The sequence below is a fragment of the Lytechinus pictus genome, chromosome 7 (assembly GCF_037042905.1).
Source record: "Lytechinus pictus isolate F3 Inbred chromosome 7, Lp3.0, whole genome shotgun sequence".
Classification (NCBI taxonomy): Eukaryota; Metazoa; Echinodermata; class Echinoidea; order Temnopleuroida; family Toxopneustidae; genus Lytechinus; species Lytechinus pictus.
Window position 1 is genome coordinate 621,893 of NC_087251.1, and position 19,772 is coordinate 641,664.

Consider the following 19,772-nt stretch of genomic DNA (forward strand, 5'->3'; position numbering starts at 1 on the left):
TATGGATGCCATCTTGGATTTTCAGGCAAAATGGACAACTATATATCATTGTAACCAGTCCCAAAGTATCATTTGATCCTTGAAACCCTAGTGTAGACACCAAAATAACATCCCCAGGTGTATTTTTAATGTACTTTGTCCACTTTTAAGTAACATTAAAACCCCCATTTTTCAAGCCATCTTTGAATTTTTGGACACAATTGACACCTGACTGTCCTTTCAACTTGACACAATGTACAGTATTAGTTGACCCTTTAAACACTAGTGTAGACACCAAAATCATATCCCCAATGTGTATTATTAATGAACTATATGTCCATTTTGAAGTAACAACAGTCAATTTAGACCCCATTTTGGAGGCCATCTTGGATTTTTTAACATACCAGTCCACTGACTGTCCTTGTAACTTGTTCTAATGCATTAAACCATGGTTTCATGATTATGGTTTAGACATCAAAATCATATTCGCCAGACAGATATTGAACAAACTATGTCCTAATTTATTATTTGACTCTTGAAACTATGGTTTAGACACCAGAATCACATCTCACAGGCGGATATAGAATGAGCTATGTCAATTTTTAAGTAACAACAGTCAATAATTTTAGACCCCATTTTTGTAAGCCATCTTGCGTTTTTTAACATACCAGTCCACTGACTGTCCTTGTAACTTGTCCTAATGCATTACTTGACCCTTTAAACTATGGTTTAGACACCAAAATCATATTCCACAGACGGATATTGAACAAACTATGTTTATTTACAAGTAACATTAGACATTGTTTTACACCTTTTTTGGAAGCCATCTTGGAATTTTGGACATACTAGACCACTGACTGTCCGTGTAGCTTGTCCTAATGTATTATCGACCTTTGAAATCGTAGTTTAGACACCAAAATCATATCTCACAGGTGAATATAAAAGGAGCTATTCCACTTTAAAGTATCGCAGCCATTTTAGAATCATTTTTGGAAGCCATATTGGATTTTCGAACATACCCGACTGTCGTTGTAACTTGTCCTAATATTGTTAGACTCTTGAAACCAATGATTTAGACACCAAAATCACATCCCCCAGGCCAATATGAAATGAGCTCCGTCCGCTTTAGGTATCCATTCGGCAACCATTTTAGATTCAATGTTTTGAAGCCATCTTGGATTTTTGGACATTCTAGACCACTGGCTGTCCCTGTAACTTGGCCCAATGTACTACTTGATCCTTATAACCAATGAAAAGAAACCAAATTAAAGCAATTTTATCAAGTAATGGAGGAATTGTGGATTTTTAGCCTACGGCAGCCAGTGAGGGCACCATCTTGGATTTTCCTGTTACCCTGGAGTAAATTATTTTCAACCTTTCAAACCAGTAAGGGTTTTTTTGATCGTATATTGACCAGTCTTCTTTTCATGTAAAATAACCAGTGAATAGATTACACTTCATGTTGAATAAGATTCATATGTCACTTTTTATAAATTTATTCATCTGAATACATGATCTGGTACAAAATTATACAGATAAATTCAATCATTGATAGTACATGTAACTTTATTTTGTTCAAAATGTTAATTATATTTCTCATATATTCTTCACACATTAATTCAAGGCATACTAACAAGAAAAAAAAACATGTTAATTGGTAGAAGAAGACAATTAACAAATTAAAATCGAATCATACATGCATAAAAGTTAAAACATTTTTCATCATTTCAGAAAATGATTTTTGTTTTTTGTAACACCATGGGCACTGACAAAGAGTGACTTTGCCTTTCATTTTTGAGAGCTATACTTCATTTTTATTTAAAATCTGTTTTAATTTATGGCGTTGTTTTCCGAATCATATATGTACAGTGCATCCCAGATAAAAGGAAACCGTAATTTGGTGTAATTTTTTGCCCTCATAATCATGAATTTGCTTCATGAGATGTATATCAATGAAAGAAAAGGTTCCCCTCTTTGAAGCCCATCTCAACGTTCGTATATGTAATTCATGCATGACTGAGTTAGAACAATGAAAAGTGGTGCTACCAAATTTTCATTTGCACAAGCAAATTACTATTTTAAAGTGAGTTTTCTGGTTTTTACTTCTATCTATTCGCATAACAAAGTTCGTAATTTCAATATCCATTTTTCATCTTTCAAATGAGACCTTGTGCGTAGAATATGATTGACGCATAGTCAAGAAAAAGTTGCCTGAAAATGCTTGATTTCTACCTATTGCACTGATCATTGAAAAACAAGCATTTCCAACCAAGCGGCAGACAATGGGCTACAGGTGAATGCGTGGCGAGTGTGATTTTGTGGTTGGCTTGTGGCTTAAATGTTATGTTTGACTTCTTTCTAACGTGTAAAAAATTGCTTGAAATGATCAGACAAGACCGGGGCAGTGGAATGTTGGAGGGGGGGGGGGTGTGACCCACTTTAAAAAAAAAAACACCCACGACAAGAATGGCTTTCTCGTCTACACTTGTAAAGAGTGATGTATCCTTATTCTGCTTCGCCTCACAGACACCCCCTTCAAACATGTTTCGCCGCCCTTGTAAATTGTAGCAATGCATGAAAACACTGAGAGAAGTTTGAGTTAAAAAATATCAAAATTATTACCATTGTAACATTGAATTCCCATAGCCAAAGACTCAAGCCTGCAACAAAGGTTTTTCTTTCCCTCGCCCAAACAGCATTCACCGTTTGCCTATTGTCTGCTGCTTTGTTGGGAAAACGAAATGTTTGCTTTTCAATAATCCATCGAATTGGTAGAAATCAAGAATATTATCATGTAAATTTTTTTTACCATGCGTCATTAAAATGTTACGCATAAATTTGTTTTCCAAATAGAAAGCAGTAAAAGCCAGAAAAATTAGTCACCCAATATCTTTATTTGCTTGTGCAAATGAAAATTTGGTAGCACCACTTTCCATTGTTATATTCATGCAAGAAGCATATATTTCCATTCATGTACATCATATGAAACAAATGTATGATCATGATAAGAAAAAAAAAAATTACACTGAATTACACTTTTCTTTTTTTCTGGGAAGTACTGATTTCAACAAGAGTTGTACATGCACTGTATCAAAATTGAAAACGACCCATTTTCACATTTGATCATTCAAAGGTTTGAGGAATAAAAAGAAAATTCCTCTTGAAGATTACAAATTCAACAAATTTATTGAACATTCATACTTTTCACTGACTAATACTAGTGGGTTTTTTTTGTTGGAATTATCTCTATATCCTTAAATAACAGGATTCAACACTTGAAATTCAGTTTTTGTGTGAATTATTTCAGAGATTTTGTACTCTTCAGTTGCAAAACATGACAAGACATTATTGGTGATTTCCTACATTTTCTTGTAAAATGACATGTTTTAATGGATTCATAATTGTTCTCAAGTATGAAATTATGATGGATACGGTGTAGTCTGTGAATAACATTAATTCCCAATTTCATCATGTTCACATGTTGATTCAATACAACAAAATTGCCACTTTTAAATCTTTTTCATATCTGTAAATGTCACCACAAAGGAATTTATATTTATCATATAGTCAGCAAATAAAAATAGTTAAAGTCTATATAAATTTGTTTTTGAAAAATTTGAAAATTCTTTCATTGCTGAGTGTCCTTCACATTTTTCAAATATTCACTATTTGGCAAGAAATTATACATACATTTTGAAAAATATATCTGTAATTCATTTTATTTGCAGTTAAGTCCATTTAAACGGCTCAATATTGATTTTTTACTGAAGATAGAGATGTAGCTAAAATGCAAATGGATTTATAAAAAAAATCTGTTCATTACCAATTTAATCAATCATTATAATCAAGGACTTATGAAAGGATCTAACTTCATCTTTTACTCCAGGTCTTTCTTGAGTTCAGGGATTACATTTGGGTTACAAATGAAATTGATGGCTGTTTGAAGGAGTACTAAAGATATCAGAAACAATCCAGAAACACTTAAAAATCAGCAATCAAACCTTAAACAGCATGCAACAAAAATTCATACAAGCAAAACAGGGGCCGCGGAACGGTTTTGAAAGTGGGGGGGCTGAGCCAAAAGTGGGGGGGCTGACCATGCTAAAAATCACAATCATATGGTCATTTTTACGGTTTTGGAAAAAGTGGGGGCTGAAGCCCCCCCCCCCCCCCCCCCCCCCCCCCCCCCGGTTCCGCGGCCCCTGCAAAATATCAATAAATACCAAAATTTCTTTAGAAAAAAAAGTATTCAAACATAACTCAAACAGATTTACAATATTACAGCCATAACTGTTTTTCACCTTGGTCCTGGTACATAGTAAAAGGGTAATCTAATAACAATAATAAAATACACAATTCATATTAATATAAGGCACGACATATTAAGTACATGTAATACAAAACGTGGAAACATCATAATTAAAGGCCTAGGGTATCATGAAAATTTAGTTTCACATAAGAATATTGCAATATGGGAGAATTTAAAATATGATTTTCTTGGAGTGGACCTAACCCCTTTTGCAACCAAACTCTTCAAATAGATGTTTTATTATGTATACTTTAATATTTCTTATTTTTTCTCACTATTATCCTCACCATGGTGGAAATTATATGGCTATGTCAAGTAGCTCCATGCAATGGCTAAAATATCGGAAATTGTTTGATGTTTAAATAACAGTTGACGTACATTCGCCATAACAACACTCAGAAAAAAAACTTTCGAAAAAGGGCGCGCCCAATTTGACCTCGCTTTCCTGTTCAACAAAAATTATGATGCAAAGCCAGCTGGAGTTCGTAATTTTGCCTCTGAAAAGTTAAGCATAAACAGCACTCCCAGAACCACGTTTACAATCAGCGTTTTGAAAATGCTGATTCTGTCCTCGCAATGGAAGCATAAACACACCCTTTGGCAAGGCTCAATCCACACATTGCCACTCTCCCCCCAGGTGATAATGGGTACCCTGTACGAGGTAAAAGTCTAAATAGTATGCCTAGGAATTGAGTCTTAGAACACTTGTTGGAATGCTCCCCAGGGAGTGGAGGTGTATACATTGTGTGCAGGTATACCAGGATCCGATGACCAGGGTAATAATAATTGTTATGTAAAGTGCTTAGAAACATAATGTATTAAGTGTTTTATGAATATAATTATTATTATAACAATATCAAAATAGGATCTCTTTTCATTATGGCATGATTCATCAAAAATATTGAAAGAGAATGCATCATTCTGAAACATTTGAATGAGACAAAGGGAGATTGAGTGTTGGTGTCGGAAGCACAATTATATTGCTTTCTCTAATATGAGTTTACAATAACAAATTATCTTATCTCAACATCTAGTGAGATTCATTCCTTGACTAGCTTCATTTAAAGTTTGATGCAGTGATGATGTAAAAGTTTTAGCAAACACCATCACCAAAATGTAAGCCCTGAAATTGAAATTACCAAATGTGTTTACTGGCTTTTAACACTTGCCTGATTGATTCATATATTTAGAAATGGCCTACTTCCCATTTAGTCTTTCTGCAGGTTTTAAAATGTATTACCTTCAAGTGTATAGCAGTATTTCCCTTAATATTGCATTCAGTACGAGTTCATAATGTGTCAAAGGTCACCATGTATATGATGATCTTTGAAAGCCATGTGACCAACTACAGGATACTTAGCCTTGTATACATTCCTAAATGTATCTTCCAATGATTTGAATTGCTCATCTGATAGACCAGTCTGTAAAAGGAGGAATAAGATGAAATGTATTACCAAAGGATTCATTCAGTAATAGCAACCATTTGGTCTAATCTACTATGGTATTACTTGGCTTATTTATTTACTTCTTCATCTCTTTTCCTGTCTACTATATGCCCATTGTGTCTTCATAAATACCCAATAGACTTTTATATGCATTGACATCATTGATTGTGCTGAAGCCATTTCCTTGCATGCATTGGTGATCTGCAGCTGGCACATCACTGACATGATCTGTATTTACGCGTATTCCTATCCTCTGAGGGAGGGCGCTGTGAGATTATGATGTCATATGCATATAAGGTCTATTGGTCTATCATTGCTAAATACAGATGAAAGAAACTTACATGTACTTGTAATAAACTTTAAATTTGTGATTAATAGATCAATTTTGACTTTTTCTGTTGCAAGAAGCACACCTGGGAAATGATTCTATAATAGATGCGAAAGATTGATATTATTCAATTACTCAATTCTTATCTTTCAATTATCCAATTTGAAGGCAGTTTGACTTCTATCACATGTATGAAAATCTGTATCATCTATTATTATTTGTATTGAGTTGTTGATATTTGAAAATGTAAAATGTTGATATGAATAAACCTTTAACTTACATCTAAGATATGCCAGAGGAATCAATTGCAAGTCCTACATGTATAATTGATTTTGAGTCATAGACTGTACGTGCATTGAATTTTGAGTTTGTAACGTCATCTTAAAGGGGAATCCAATCCAACCTTGGTCATAAAATGTTGTGTGGGGAAAGGAGAAAAATAAGTAAAACAGAATGGTGAAAGTTTGAAAGAAATTGGACAAGCAATAAGAAAGTTATGACTGATCTAAAATTGAGATCCTAAGACTATGCAAATTTCAAATTGGCAACTGGGCAAGTAAGTTATAACAATGGGCAAGGACAACTTTCCCATAGGCAGTACTTACAATATCAGGGATTTGTGGTTTCCTCCCAATTACCTATTCCTGGGGACGTAATCAAAATATAATCCAGGTAGTATATTGTTTTATGTCTCATGTAAGAAAAATATAATTTGAAGTAAATTAAGAAACAAAAAAATACATTTTAGCCATTATTTGTACTGGAGTACATGGAAGAGTATTCATTGCCTTACATCACTAATGCAGCCAATGTCAAGTCTCCATAGGTATAGTGATTACCAAATGAATACAAAATTCCTAACTTCCTTATTGTTTGTCCGATACTGTTCAAACTTTCACTTATTAACTTGTCTGATTTTTCTTTTTCCTCTAAAAACAACTCTTTATATAAGATGGGTTCCCCTTTAAATCCTACACAACCTATTGAAGAACTTGCCAATTGTAAAAATCAACTTAGTAAATAGAGCCATTATAGAATGACCAAAAGATAATAAGCCAAGAAAGTGAAGAGGAAAAACCATGAAAAATTGATACCAGACCAAATAGCCAAAGTGGCGATCAAAATGTAAAAATTAGACCAAGTGGTTACAAACTATATTAAACAATATATATTCTCATATAACATAAATATTTTATATGTTATTGATATACAAAATTGTTTGAGAACAAAGGAGTAAGCCTTAAATATTTCAAAGACATTTCATCTTGGGGGAAAAAATGAAAGTATGGCCTGAAGCTTTGGTACAGTATTATTTTTTTTACCTCAACATTCATTACTGATCTGAATGAAAGGAAGAAAATGATACCATATCTATAGCCCTATCTGATTTGGAGTGTTTGTATATTAACCATTAAAGATGTTGAATTAGAATTTGGTCAAAGATTCATTAAACTGATTCTCTAGTATTTAGTAATCAGAAAGTAATTATGCATGAATTGGATTATTATCTAGATTGCTCTTTATTCTTTCTGTCACAATAACTTTGTGATCGTTCTTACTCTCCTATTTTCTTCTCTCTGCCCCCCCCCCTTGTCACTGACTTCTCTATTTTGTTTAGTATTCTCCCCCGCCTCTTTCTCTCTCTGATAAAACAATTCATTAATCACACCTTTTTAAAGTGGGTTATTTTTTTGTTATACATGTGAACGTTGTCCCCGGATTTTGTCATGTCACATGTTTAACAAATATTTCCAATTCAGTCACATTTCAATTCTGTTCAAATCTGTTCAAATTCTGTTCATATCCATATGATATTTACCACATCAGATGTAAGATCATCAGGCTCTAAAGACATCTTAGCGACTGCCCTGGTAGAATCCTTACCAACAAGTGCGTTGTAGGGAGCAGCCTTGCCATAGAATTCTTTATCAACATCATTGAGTGACATTCAGAGAAAGGAAGGGAAAAAGGCATTGTGTGAAACAAGAAAAAATGATAGAAAATAGAATAGAGAAAATTTGTGAGATAAGTAAGATGGGGACGGACATAGAATGACAAGAGAGATAAAGAGATAATAATGAGTTAAAAAGAAAATGTGAAGAGGGTGAAAGACGGGCAAATAATATGCAGGTGAGATAAAGAACAAAATAGAGAGAGAGAATGAGATCGATAGAGTACAGAGGGGGGGGGGGTTAGAGAGAAGGGGAGGAGAATAAAAATAGGTGAGTTGGAATGATCACAAATATTATTGAGCAACATTGAAAAGTTTAGTTTCATGTTCACCTCTCTAGTCATTCAAAATGAGTTTTTGATTCAGAAAAATCTTTTAAAATCTTTACTACGGTACCTTATATTTCATTCAATTCAAATAAGGCTATTAATCTGTACAAGTTTAGTTTTAATTAAGCTTTTTTTTTCAAATTCAAAGTTCATTGATATAAATCCACACATTCAAGAATTATCACTGAAAGGAAAAGAGATGAAACTAGCACATCAATGATGTGGAGCTCATCCGGCATCTTGCAACAAAATTTAACACAATTTTTAATTTCAGCCCAGTTGACACTGTATTGAATTATATTGGTGACATAAATTGAGGAAACAAAATTGAAATTAATTAAGAAATGCCAGAAGCATTTTTTTTGATATATGAATGAATTTTTGCATAAATTAGCATAAAATTTAAAATTTTTCTAGTCAAAATTTCAAAATTCTATGTAAAAGTTTGGTGAACCTCATGAAGTTCTACCAAATTGAAGAAAAAAAAATCAAAATCGGTCAACAAATAAAGAAGAAGCATTTTATGTGAATTTTTAAAAATATGCATAAATTAGCATATTCAATGAGTTTCAAAATTCTGTGTAGAAATTTTGAATCCCCACCTAGAGCTATCATATAGAGCAAACAAAATTGAAATTGAAATCAACAAATGAAAGAAAAAAAGCATTTTTTTGTGATTTATGAATAAATTTTGCATAAATTAGCATAAATAATTTTCTAGTCAAAATTCTGTGTGGAAGTTTGGTGACCCTGATGTAGCTTTACCAGATGGACGAAAAAAAAATCAAAATTGGTCAACAAATAAAGAGGAAGAGGCATTTTCTGTGATTTTTTAAAAATATGCATAAATTAGCATAACATTTTTATTCGGTCAACAAATAAAGAAGAGGAGGCATTTTCTGTGATTTATGAATAAATTTCGCATAAATTAGCATAAATGACTTTCTACTCAAAATTTCAAATTTCTGTGTAGAAGATTGGTGAAGCTCTACCAGATGGAAGAAAAAAAAATCGGTCAACAAATAAAGAAGCATTTTTTGTTAATTTTGAAAAATGCGCATAAATTAGCATATCTAATTCTGTGTAGAAGTTTTGAATCCCCCACCTAGTGCTATCATATAAAGCAAACAGAATTGCAATCGGACTTTAAATGACAAAAAGAAGCATTTTGAAATTGTGGACTGACAACAGACGACGGATGCCATGCCACACACCAAAATCTTTGAAATATCCAATAAGACACTTACAGTTCTTACCACAGCCGTTTTAGTGCACATGCATTAATATAACCTAGTACCGGTAATTAAATGGAATAGTGACATTCACTTTTGGGGGGTATTTTACCAAAACTAAAGATACACTTTAAGTAAAAAGTGAGTCAGTCAGTCAGGAAGGAAGCGAGGAAGGAAGAAAGAAATAAAGAATAAAAGGTCCTACTTAATACAAATCATTAAACCACAGGATTTTAAGTGAACAAAATATAGGTGACGTGTGGTCAAAAAATAAGTGAGATGGAGATGTACACTTTTTGAAGTTTAAAATTTGATATGAAAGCAAACATCTCATGACACATGACCTTATTTATTTGACCATTATGCACTATACATATTGAATAGCATTCACATTAAATTCAGATTCCATTCTCAAAAGTAATAAGAGAAACCTTAGGAAATTACCTTTACCTTGTGACACATCAAACACAACACCTTTTACAGCCATGTAGATAGGTAGATCAGGCTGTGATAAACAATCAAAAGAATGATTATTTCTAAAATGCAAATGAAGATGATATGAAAATATTTATCTGAATAAACATGTATAATAAAAAAAATAAACTCAATCATGTTTGTGTAGTAGTAAAATAATTGAAGCACAGTCTACATTCCTAATGTGGGTTTTTTAGGCAGAGACATTTATCTTGTGGCAGAGCTCAAAGCAGAAAGATTGTGCAATACATGTAACTAAAAGACAAAACTTGTCTTTTAGTTATGTATGTCATCTTGTCTGACAAGACAAGACATACATGAAAATGTATGTCACAAAAGTCCAGTCCAGAAAAAGACAAGTAGCACTGGCATAATTTTATATACAATACATCAAATTAAAAATCCCAAAAGAGAGAATTGGAGAGAAGCAGTTTTTAAAAGTTCCATTAATACGAAATGAGAAAGTTTCAAAACTCAATTTACTTTCTACAATGACTTTAAACTAGCAAAGTTACTTCAAAGTGAAAGGTTTAGTCACTTGTGGGAAGTCTGTTTTTTACGTTTTTTAGCACAAGATAGGTTGTGCAGTAACTAAAAGACAAAACATACATGAAAATTTATGCGACAAAAGTTCAGTCCATAAAAAGACAAGCAGAAGTTTGTGGCCATTTTATATTATCCCTTTAGAAAAATGGTCAGAAAATGGCGAAATATGTCTCCATTTTCTCCATGGCTACAAAACGGCTATAAAAAGGCGAAGTTTGTCCATTTAGTTTTCTCCATAGGACAAGTAACAGCTACAAAATGGCTATAAAAAGGCGAAATTTGTCCATTTGGTTTTCCCCATTGGCTTTAATACATGAAACGGCTACCCCCCCCCCCCCCTGCCGCCAAGTTTTGATGAAAGGATGCATTTTTTTTTCTTTTTTAAAATTCATTTATCATAGTCAACTAAATTAAATTGGCCTATAGTAAATTTGTCCAATAGCCATTGGGTCTAATACTGATTTGGTTTATTTCCATTTAGCTTTTAGTGACTCCCTCATTTCGTGTAATATCATATCGATTGTTCTAACATGTATTTTAATTTTTTTTATGTGGAAATAATTGAATAAAATAAATAAATAAATGGTCTAATATCAAATCAAATTTGCATAAATTTGTCTATTGTCCGATTGGTTTAACCTGGCACGGATCCAGGGGGCTGCAAGGGCAATGCCCTTCCCCCCCCCCCAAAAAAAAAAAAGAGAGAGAAAGAAGAAATAAGAAAAATTATGGAAAAGGGGACCAAGGAAACAACAATATTAAAGATAGACAAACAGATCCAGGGGGGAGCTGAGGAGCCTTGCCTCCCCCAAAACGAGAGAGACAGAAAGAGAAAAATAGGAGGGGAAAAGGAGGAGAAAGAGAGGGTAGAAGAAGAAAAATAAAGAAAAAGGTGAAAGAACAGAATTAATAATACAGAAACGAACTTCAACCTTTAATATTGTTCATTTGCCTTCTTTTCCTCTTTTCTTTATTTCTCTTTCTTTTTTTGGGAGGGGGTGCCCCTCCAGCTCCCCTAGACACGTTTTTTTCCTTCTTTTTCCCTATCTTTCTTCCCTCCTTTTCTGTCGATCTCTCTCTCTCAATGGCCATATGTTTATGTATAGTCACGTATTGTATTACCGGACACTCATGATTCCGGACGCGCATATTACTGCGTACGAAAACAATGTCGTACCATAAGACTTCCGCAATTCAATTTCACAGAGCAATACATTGCACAAGATTGCAAAAACAAGGCGAAAAATCCAACTTTTACCTTATTTATCTCTAAAAGTAAAATGACAGAAAATGATTAAAATATCATATAACGTAGTTTTGCATTAACAATTGATATATTTTCTGATGGAAAATGCTTGACTCAAGGTATACCGTGCGCGAGGTTAACCGTGACTAGAGCCATCGACCGTCGATCGACAGAGCATCAAACCTGATGAGCATTAATATACGAACGAGCATAGTATTGGAAAGTGCCATGGAACATGTAGCTAAGAAGTCAAAATAAAATTAGTTATCAAACACGAATTTATTACCAACATCTGCTCAGATTCGATGTGAAAAAACAACAAAAGCTTACAATTTATGCATGATATGATATATGAAGAAAAAAACACAAATTCATTCTTACATCAACAAGGCGAAAAATCCAACTTTTACCTTATTTATCTCTAAAAGTAAAATGACAGAAAATGATTGAAATATCATATAACGTAGTTTTGCATTAACAATTGATATATTTTCTGATGGAAAATGCTTGACTCGAGGTATACCGTGCGCGAGGTTAACAGTGACTAGAGCCATCGACCGTCGATCGACAGAGCATCAAACCTGATGAGCATTAATATACGAACGAGCATAGTATTGGAAAGTGCCATGGAACATGCAGCTAAGAAGTCAAAATAAAATTAGTTATCAAACACGAATTTCGATGTGAAAAAACAACAAAAGCTTACAATTTATGCATGATATGATATATGAAGAAAAAAACACAAATTCTTTCTTACATCATTATAATGAAGAATATCTTTACCCGTCAGGCGCGCGTCCGGAATCATGATGTAATTTGTCACGCGCGAAAATAACTGTTTTTCGTGGAGGGGTATGCGTCAAGTACAAGTGCGATGCAAAGAAAACGGTTGGTAAATATAAAATAATTTTATCATATTCATAATTTTCATATTTGGAATAGCAAGAGCAAATATTTCTTGATTGTATTTCCTCTAGTTGTCATTTTTAAAGCACTGAAATAAAGGTGTCCAGTAAGTAATAGGATACACTGCCATACTTTATTTATTTATTTTATTTATTTACTTATTTATTTATTCATGCATGTTCACAATGTACAATGTAAAAGAATACACAGATAATATATAAATATATATATGAAACACAAGTAAATAATGAACATACAAAGGTGTTACAACATAAGCTAAAAGCTTGATTGGTTGAAGCACCTTTAAACTGGTTTTGCATCCAAGAAAACAAAATAAAAATGTAAGAATAAGGAAGAGAGGAAAGAAAGAGAAGAATGTAAAAGTGATAGACTGCGGAGATATAACAATTAAGTTTCAAATTGTTATGAATATATGGTATAGACAGTAATTCAACAAAGTTAAATTCTTAATCTTCAGTTACGAATAAAAGAAAGAAAGAAAACAAAATTACTTACATGTATACATGTACGTTACTAGCACTTTACAGATTCTGTAATTTTGAAAGGAGATTGTGCTTTACAGCCAATTTAAAAGAATGTGAGGTTTTCAAATTTCGAATATTATGTGGAAGAGAATTCCAAACATCTAAACCACGGTGTCTGATTGATTTATGAGCTAATGCGGTGCGGGGATTAACCAAATGTATGTTCGATGACTGTCTTGTGCTATATGAATGGACAGTGCTGTTAGGCTGAAACATTGAAGAAAATGAGTCAGGTAGCTTATTGGCATTAAAACGAAACATAAATAAGGCAGTTTGCAAAAAAAATTATATCTTCTACCTTCAAGCACTTCAGCTTTACAAATAAGGGATTTGTATGGTCTCTGTAACCAGACCCAGTACATATGCGAACTGCTTTCTTTTGCAGGAGAAATATATTGGTAGTTGACACTTTAGATGTAGCCCAAAGAACATTGCAATATGAAATATGTGGCAGTACAAGAGTATTGTATATCATCAATAATATCCTATCATTAACAAATGTTTTTACCCTGTATAATACACCAATATTTCTAGAAATTTTGGTAACAATATGAGTGACATGATCACTCCAGTCTAGATTCTGATTAACATACACACCTAGAAACGGTGTACACTGCCTTTGTTCTATTTCAACTCCATCTACTTTTATGCTTATTTGTTTGTTACCAGTAGATTTCCTCCCCTAAAAATGAACAAAATTTGTTTTTCCTAAATTCAGGGATAATAGGTTACTCCTGAACCATAATGTCAGCTTCGGAAGTTCTGAATTCAGCATGTGCTCTAGAACATTTACATCACGATGTGAAATGAAAACATTAGTATCATCTGTAAATAAAGTGTAATGCAAAGCAGCTCAAACATCACAAATATCATTAATGCAAATGAGAAATAGTAGTGGACCTAGAATAGACCCCTGTGGGACACCACATGTTAAAGAAGAAACATCTGAGTCAGTACCCTTGTAATGAGTATATTGTCTTCTAAGAGATAAATAACTTGAAAACCATTGTTGTGCGACACCTCGTATTCCATAGTGGTCCAATTTACAAAGTAGAATCGAGTGATCAAGTGTATCAAAAGCTTTGCTGAGATCCATGAATACACCAACAACATGCTCGCGAGCTGCTAAGGCAGTTGAAACACGATCATAAAACTTCAATAGTGCAAGGTCAGTGGAATTGGATCGTCTAAATCCATATTGTTCAGAATTCAAATACTTATGATCATCCAGAAATTTATAAAGCCTGTTATAGATAATTCTCTCTAAAAACTTTGGATAAACTGGGTAGTATTGAGATTGGTCTATAATTAGATTCAGTCGCTGTATTGTCTTTTTTGTGAATTGGAACCACTTTGGCAAGTTTGAAAATAGAGGGATATACTCCTGTTGACAAAGATAGGTTACAGATGTGTACCACCGGGGTTATAATTGAACCGATAATCTGCTTCAACAAGGACGTGCTTAATTCATCATAACCACAAGAGTAACTATTTTTAAGAGTACGCACTATATTCAGAATTTCAAGATAATCAGTTGGCTTAAAGAAGATGGAAGATTGTGACGAGTTATGCAGGTATTTCCTAAAATTGGTACCATGTGTATCTATTGTCTTAGCTTGATTTGGACCAACATTTGCAAAATAGTTGTTAAATGTATTTGCAATTGCGTCTGCTGAGGTAAATTCCTTTCCAACATGAATAAACTTGTTTGGGGTATTTGGATTATTATTTCGCTTACCTAATATATCTTTCACAGTTTTCCAAGTAGAGGAAAAGTTTCCCCTTGCTCGTTCAAATTGTGAGGAATAATGTGACTTACGAGAGCAACGTATGATTGTTGTCAATTTGTTCCTATATTTCTTGTATTTATTTATATTTTCATCCGTTTTATCCTTAATGCTACGCTTATAAAGAACATTTCTCCTCTTTATTGACTGCATAATTCCCCTGGTTATCCATGGGTGATATCCTCTTTTCTTATTGATTTTTCATACAGAAAGTGTTTATTGAAAAAGTAGTGGAATCTGGTCCAGAAATTGTCATTTTAAGCTCTATTAACATCACTAGTGGTGAGAACGTCCTCCCAATCTATTGAAAGTAAATCTGTGTTAAGATCATTGATCCCTTCATTAGTGATCCTTCCCTTTACATGTATGTACATCTCGTATTTTCGGTAAATTGCCAATTTTAACACCATACATTATACAGAACACAGGAAGATGATCAGATATTTCAGAATAAAACAATCCAGACTCAAAATGACATTGAGACGCCTTTACAAGGATATTATCTATTTTTAATGAAGATGAATGATAGTTTTGAAGGATAGAGAGTCCTGTACGTAAAACATCACTCCACCACCCCTACCATTTGAGCGGTCTTTACGAACTAGATTGTAACCATCCAATGCAAAAAGTGGAGGTGATTTAGCATTTACCGTAACCAGGTTTCCGATATGCCAATTATTGAGCATTAAAAATTCAGTGAGGATAAAAGTATATCAAAATTTTCATGATTCTTTAAAATACTGCGAGCTTTGCAATGCAAAAAACTTAAATATTGGGTTTGATTTGATTTATGGGTTATCTTAGGACGAAATTCACTAGGTACATAATAATTACAGTTGTTGTTTTCTGGTAAATCAATTAAGTTCGGATAAAACAGCCAGGGAAGAGAATTTGAGCCTGCAGCAATGTATAGACACTTGCTGTATAACAGAAAGCAGTGCTAGGCAGATGGAGCAGTTACAAAACAGCTATTAAGTTCGGATAAAACAGCCAGGGAAGTGAAGTTGCGCGACAGCCAAAGTAAGTCATTTTTTCCCCCTTTTAAGTTTATTTTTCCCCGTTTTGGTGCATTTCAGGCCAAAACGTAATAATAATCTCTAGACTCTATTTTGCGTTTTTGGTACAATTCTTTTTCAATATTTTTATGAAATAAAGACAAAAATCAATGAGCCCCGTCGGGGGGATTTTGCATTGTTCACCCCCTATAAATGGTGGCTGCACGATTATTGCAAGCCGTCTGTGTACGAGAAATAAAAAATAAAAAAACGTTAAAAAAACTCCTCGAAACAGACGGCCATGACGGCTGCAAGCTGTCTTGTCTAACTTAGGCTCTTAGCAATTGCCATTGACAACATTGAGTCTAGACTAGGCATACCTCAGGCCAGGCGATGTTCGTGCAGGCTCCACTCCACTTCACTACCGCTACACTACGCTCCACCTGCACCTACCCGAACATCAGGACCGTGAACCATTTCGGATATACCGAGTCACAAAGGTGGGATGGCAATCATGATAATCGTAAAAATTAAAGAAAAAAAATATAACGAGGGATATGAATGACTTAATAATATCTTACTCTACACCCGTATTTCGCTCCGTGTCCATCCTCCGGTTATCCTCAAAATTTGTGATTTTGGGCCAGTATCTTTTTCCTCACACGTATTATTTACGGCCGATTTCAAAACATCACGTGCGATCTGTCGCTGATCGATCGCGATCGCATGCGATGTTTTGAAATCGGCCGTAGATAATAACTCATATCGCTCGTTATATTTTTTTTCTTTAATTTTTACGATTATCATGATTGCCATCCCACCTTTGTGACTCGGTATATCCGAAATGGTTCACGGTCCCGATGTTCGGGTAGGTAGAGCGTAGTGTAGCGGTAGTGAAGTGGAGTGGAGCCTGCACGAACATCGCCTGAGGTAACCCAGGGAGCTGCGGGCGGGAGCCCAGGGGCTTACCGTGTATTTGACCATACTCACGGGACTAGGGTGATTTTAGACCAAAAGCTTCAGTCTCTGTATTTTGGTTGTTCCGCTGAACTACGTTGGCTCCACTCACCATACATAGACTGAAGGGGATGGGGCCCCGTACCTACAGCCAACGTATAGTGAACTAGCGTTTTATAGATCGCGATTTAAAACAGTTTTTTAAGCAAAATTGAAAGTTTCATGGTTTCCATTATCAGGGAAATATAAATAAATTAAGTAATTGCATACCTTGGGCCGGAGTTATTGAAAAAAATCCTCTGGATGATTGAGAAATCTGTCATCTAAGACATTTTCACCTGACCTGACGGTTTTTCTTGCAAGTTGCCATCTTGAATGACGTCATTATCGTTATTAACTTAATGTCTCGAATCGATATATCGCGATTATAACTAGTACTAGTACTAGTATAACTAGTATCGTTTATCTTCGGTTTCGATCGCATATGGAGCAGATCGTATAATATCGAAAGCAATATCGATATCACATTCGTGATTGTTGACGTTCGTTTGTAAATATTTTATAGTTTGGCTGCCATTTTGACCATTTTTATCGTGTTCAACCCAATTAAACATCGGTAAAGTATATTTTTCATGCCTTTTTCATCTATATCGTTTAAAGTATTTAAATATTAAAATATTAAATTTTAAAAGTTTGTTGTTTATACATCCTTAGATTGTAAATTCGATGTGTAAAATTACATCAAACTTTGGACTGTGAATTGACAAAAGGGAGGGAATGAGAACACATGCGAGCCCACACGTACACCCTACCATCGGTAAATGGGGATTACAGTAAAATGTCAGAAATTGTTGAATAAATCCCCAGAAACGACGGTTATTCCTGTCTAGGGTGATTTATGCTTATGCCCGAGTTATGGTCTAAATATTTCTCCAAATGCATTGTTTTGTGAAAACAGAAATTATGCACTTACCACGATTATATGGCAGTAGAGGCGCACGGCCAATATTGGAGACTGTCTCCAATGTGGGAGATTTATCTCCAATATCAGAGACTTTTGTAAAGAATTTGGGTATCCAATTTCAGAGACAGTCTCCAGTTTTGGAGACCAATTTCCTCTGTTTACATTTGCTGCAAAAGGATTACCTTGGCGGCAAATAAAAATGTGATAAGCAGATTCCTCATGAAAAATTGCCCCTTTTCACCATCTACTTTAAAAATTCACCGTCTACTTTTGTTTTGATAAGGATTTTTGTTGTCAATCACACACAAAACAAATGGGCTTCTGACCTCAGTGAGACATAATTTTGGGTGGAAAAAATCATGCTTTTGTTGCCTGTTGGTGTTGTTTCTTTTGTCCTTTTGCAAAGCAAGTCTCCAATGTGGGAGATTGTCTCCCCTATTGGAGAGAGTCTCCCATATTGGCCGTGCGCCTCTAGGCCTACTGTATGGATGAAGGTCCAACTTACTTTCCTGACATCTGGGCACAGACTGGAACCTCAAAAATTGAAAAGTTCTCTCCTTCTACCCCCGTCTCGATCGGCCATTTTTGTTATGAATTGTAACAAAACGGCCGATCGAGACTGGTGTAGAAAGAAGGACTCCGAAGGAGATAATTTTTCGTTTTTTTTACTTTTTGAGGTTCCAGTTTGTGCCCAGATCCTAGATGTCAGGAAACTGCCACTCGTTAGACCTTCATCCATATAATCGTGGTAAGTGCATAATTTCTGTTTTCACAATTCATTTGGAGAAATATTTAGACCATAAATCACCCTAGTCCCGTGAGTATGGTACACAGTAAGCCCCTGGGGTCCCGCCCGCTGCGCGGGCGGGAGCTCCCTGGGTTACGCCTGAGCCTGAGGTAGACTGTTACGAGCACAAATGCAAAAGCAAAACTTACATTTGACCCATCATATTTTGCTATTTCCACGTCAGAGAAAACTTTCATAGGCCCATTCTTCATTGAAATCTTAACTTCGTCGCTCTTTATACAGGAAGGCTTGATAACAGTAAGGGAAAAAAATAAAAATATCACTGCCCAGGGCGCAGCCATCTTAAAATATAAACTGATATTTATTCTATCTTCTAATAAGAAAACGTATTTTTGTATGTCAACCACATTGTCGAAAAAATAAATTTATATTATTTTATATTTTTATTTTTTCGAATTTTCAAGGGTTTTCAAAATAAAAAAAGGATGCAATTTGGGGGAAAAAAAAACTTTACTTAATAGAGTAACCAGGAAATGATGATAGGCGGTGGTTTTTCTTCCTGATTCGACCGGCCACTCTCAAAATACTATAGGCCTATAGAATCCATCAAAATCGAACATGGATAGTCAAGGGAGGAAAGTAGTAGTATGTGATAATGGCACAGGTGTAAGTTGTTATGTAATATTTATGTTTTTGAAGTAATTATTTTATTTATTATAAGATTTATAAAACCATTTTTGAAGTGTATTAACAGGAAGTAGCTAGGCTTCGTTGTTTACAATAGCACGGGACGTACAGATCGTCTTTCGCCAGCACCGGCCGCGCCGGCGTGCGTAGCCTGGCTGGGGCCTGTTGCATGACGAGATGAGCGATATAGTCACGTATTGTATTACCGGACACTATTATGATTCCGGACGCGCATATTACTGCGTTCGAAAACAATTTCGTACCGTAAGACTTCCGCAATTCAATTTCACATAGCAATAGTAAATACATAAATCAAGATTGTAAAACAGTCAGTCCGCAGCCCG

At 34.5% G+C, this 19,772-nt stretch overlaps 1 protein-coding gene across 4 annotated transcripts; it reads right to left on the reverse strand.

Annotated features, from left to right (window-relative positions):
* Positions 1-1,459: 1,459 nt before the first annotated feature.
* On the reverse strand, positions 1,460-19,103 carry LOC129265190 (neudesin-like). Of its 4 annotated transcripts, none has more exons than XR_010294022.1 (5): positions 18,930-19,094; positions 10,018-10,078; positions 7,881-7,984; positions 6,342-6,464; positions 5,620-5,709 (listed from the first exon to the last, which is right to left on the reverse strand). XR_010294022.1 is itself a non-coding variant. In XM_064101542.1 (5 exons), exons 1-4 carry the CDS (start codon positions 19,080-19,082, stop codon positions 6,700-6,702), a joined length of 324 nt encoding a protein of 107 aa, XP_063957612.1. In that variant the 5' UTR covers positions 19,083-19,094; the 3' UTR covers positions 5,627-5,709; positions 6,667-6,699. The 4 variants fall into 4 exon arrangements, 3 of the variants coding, with proteins under 3 accessions (XP_063957611.1, XP_054759179.2, XP_063957612.1); XM_064101542.1 differs by lacking the exon at positions 6,342-6,464 and adding an exon at positions 6,667-6,705 and having other exon boundaries at positions 5,627-5,709; XM_064101541.1 differs by lacking the exon at positions 6,342-6,464 and having other exon boundaries at positions 1,460-5,709; positions 10,024-10,078; positions 18,930-19,103.
* Between the last annotated feature and the right edge of the window lie 669 nt (positions 19,104-19,772).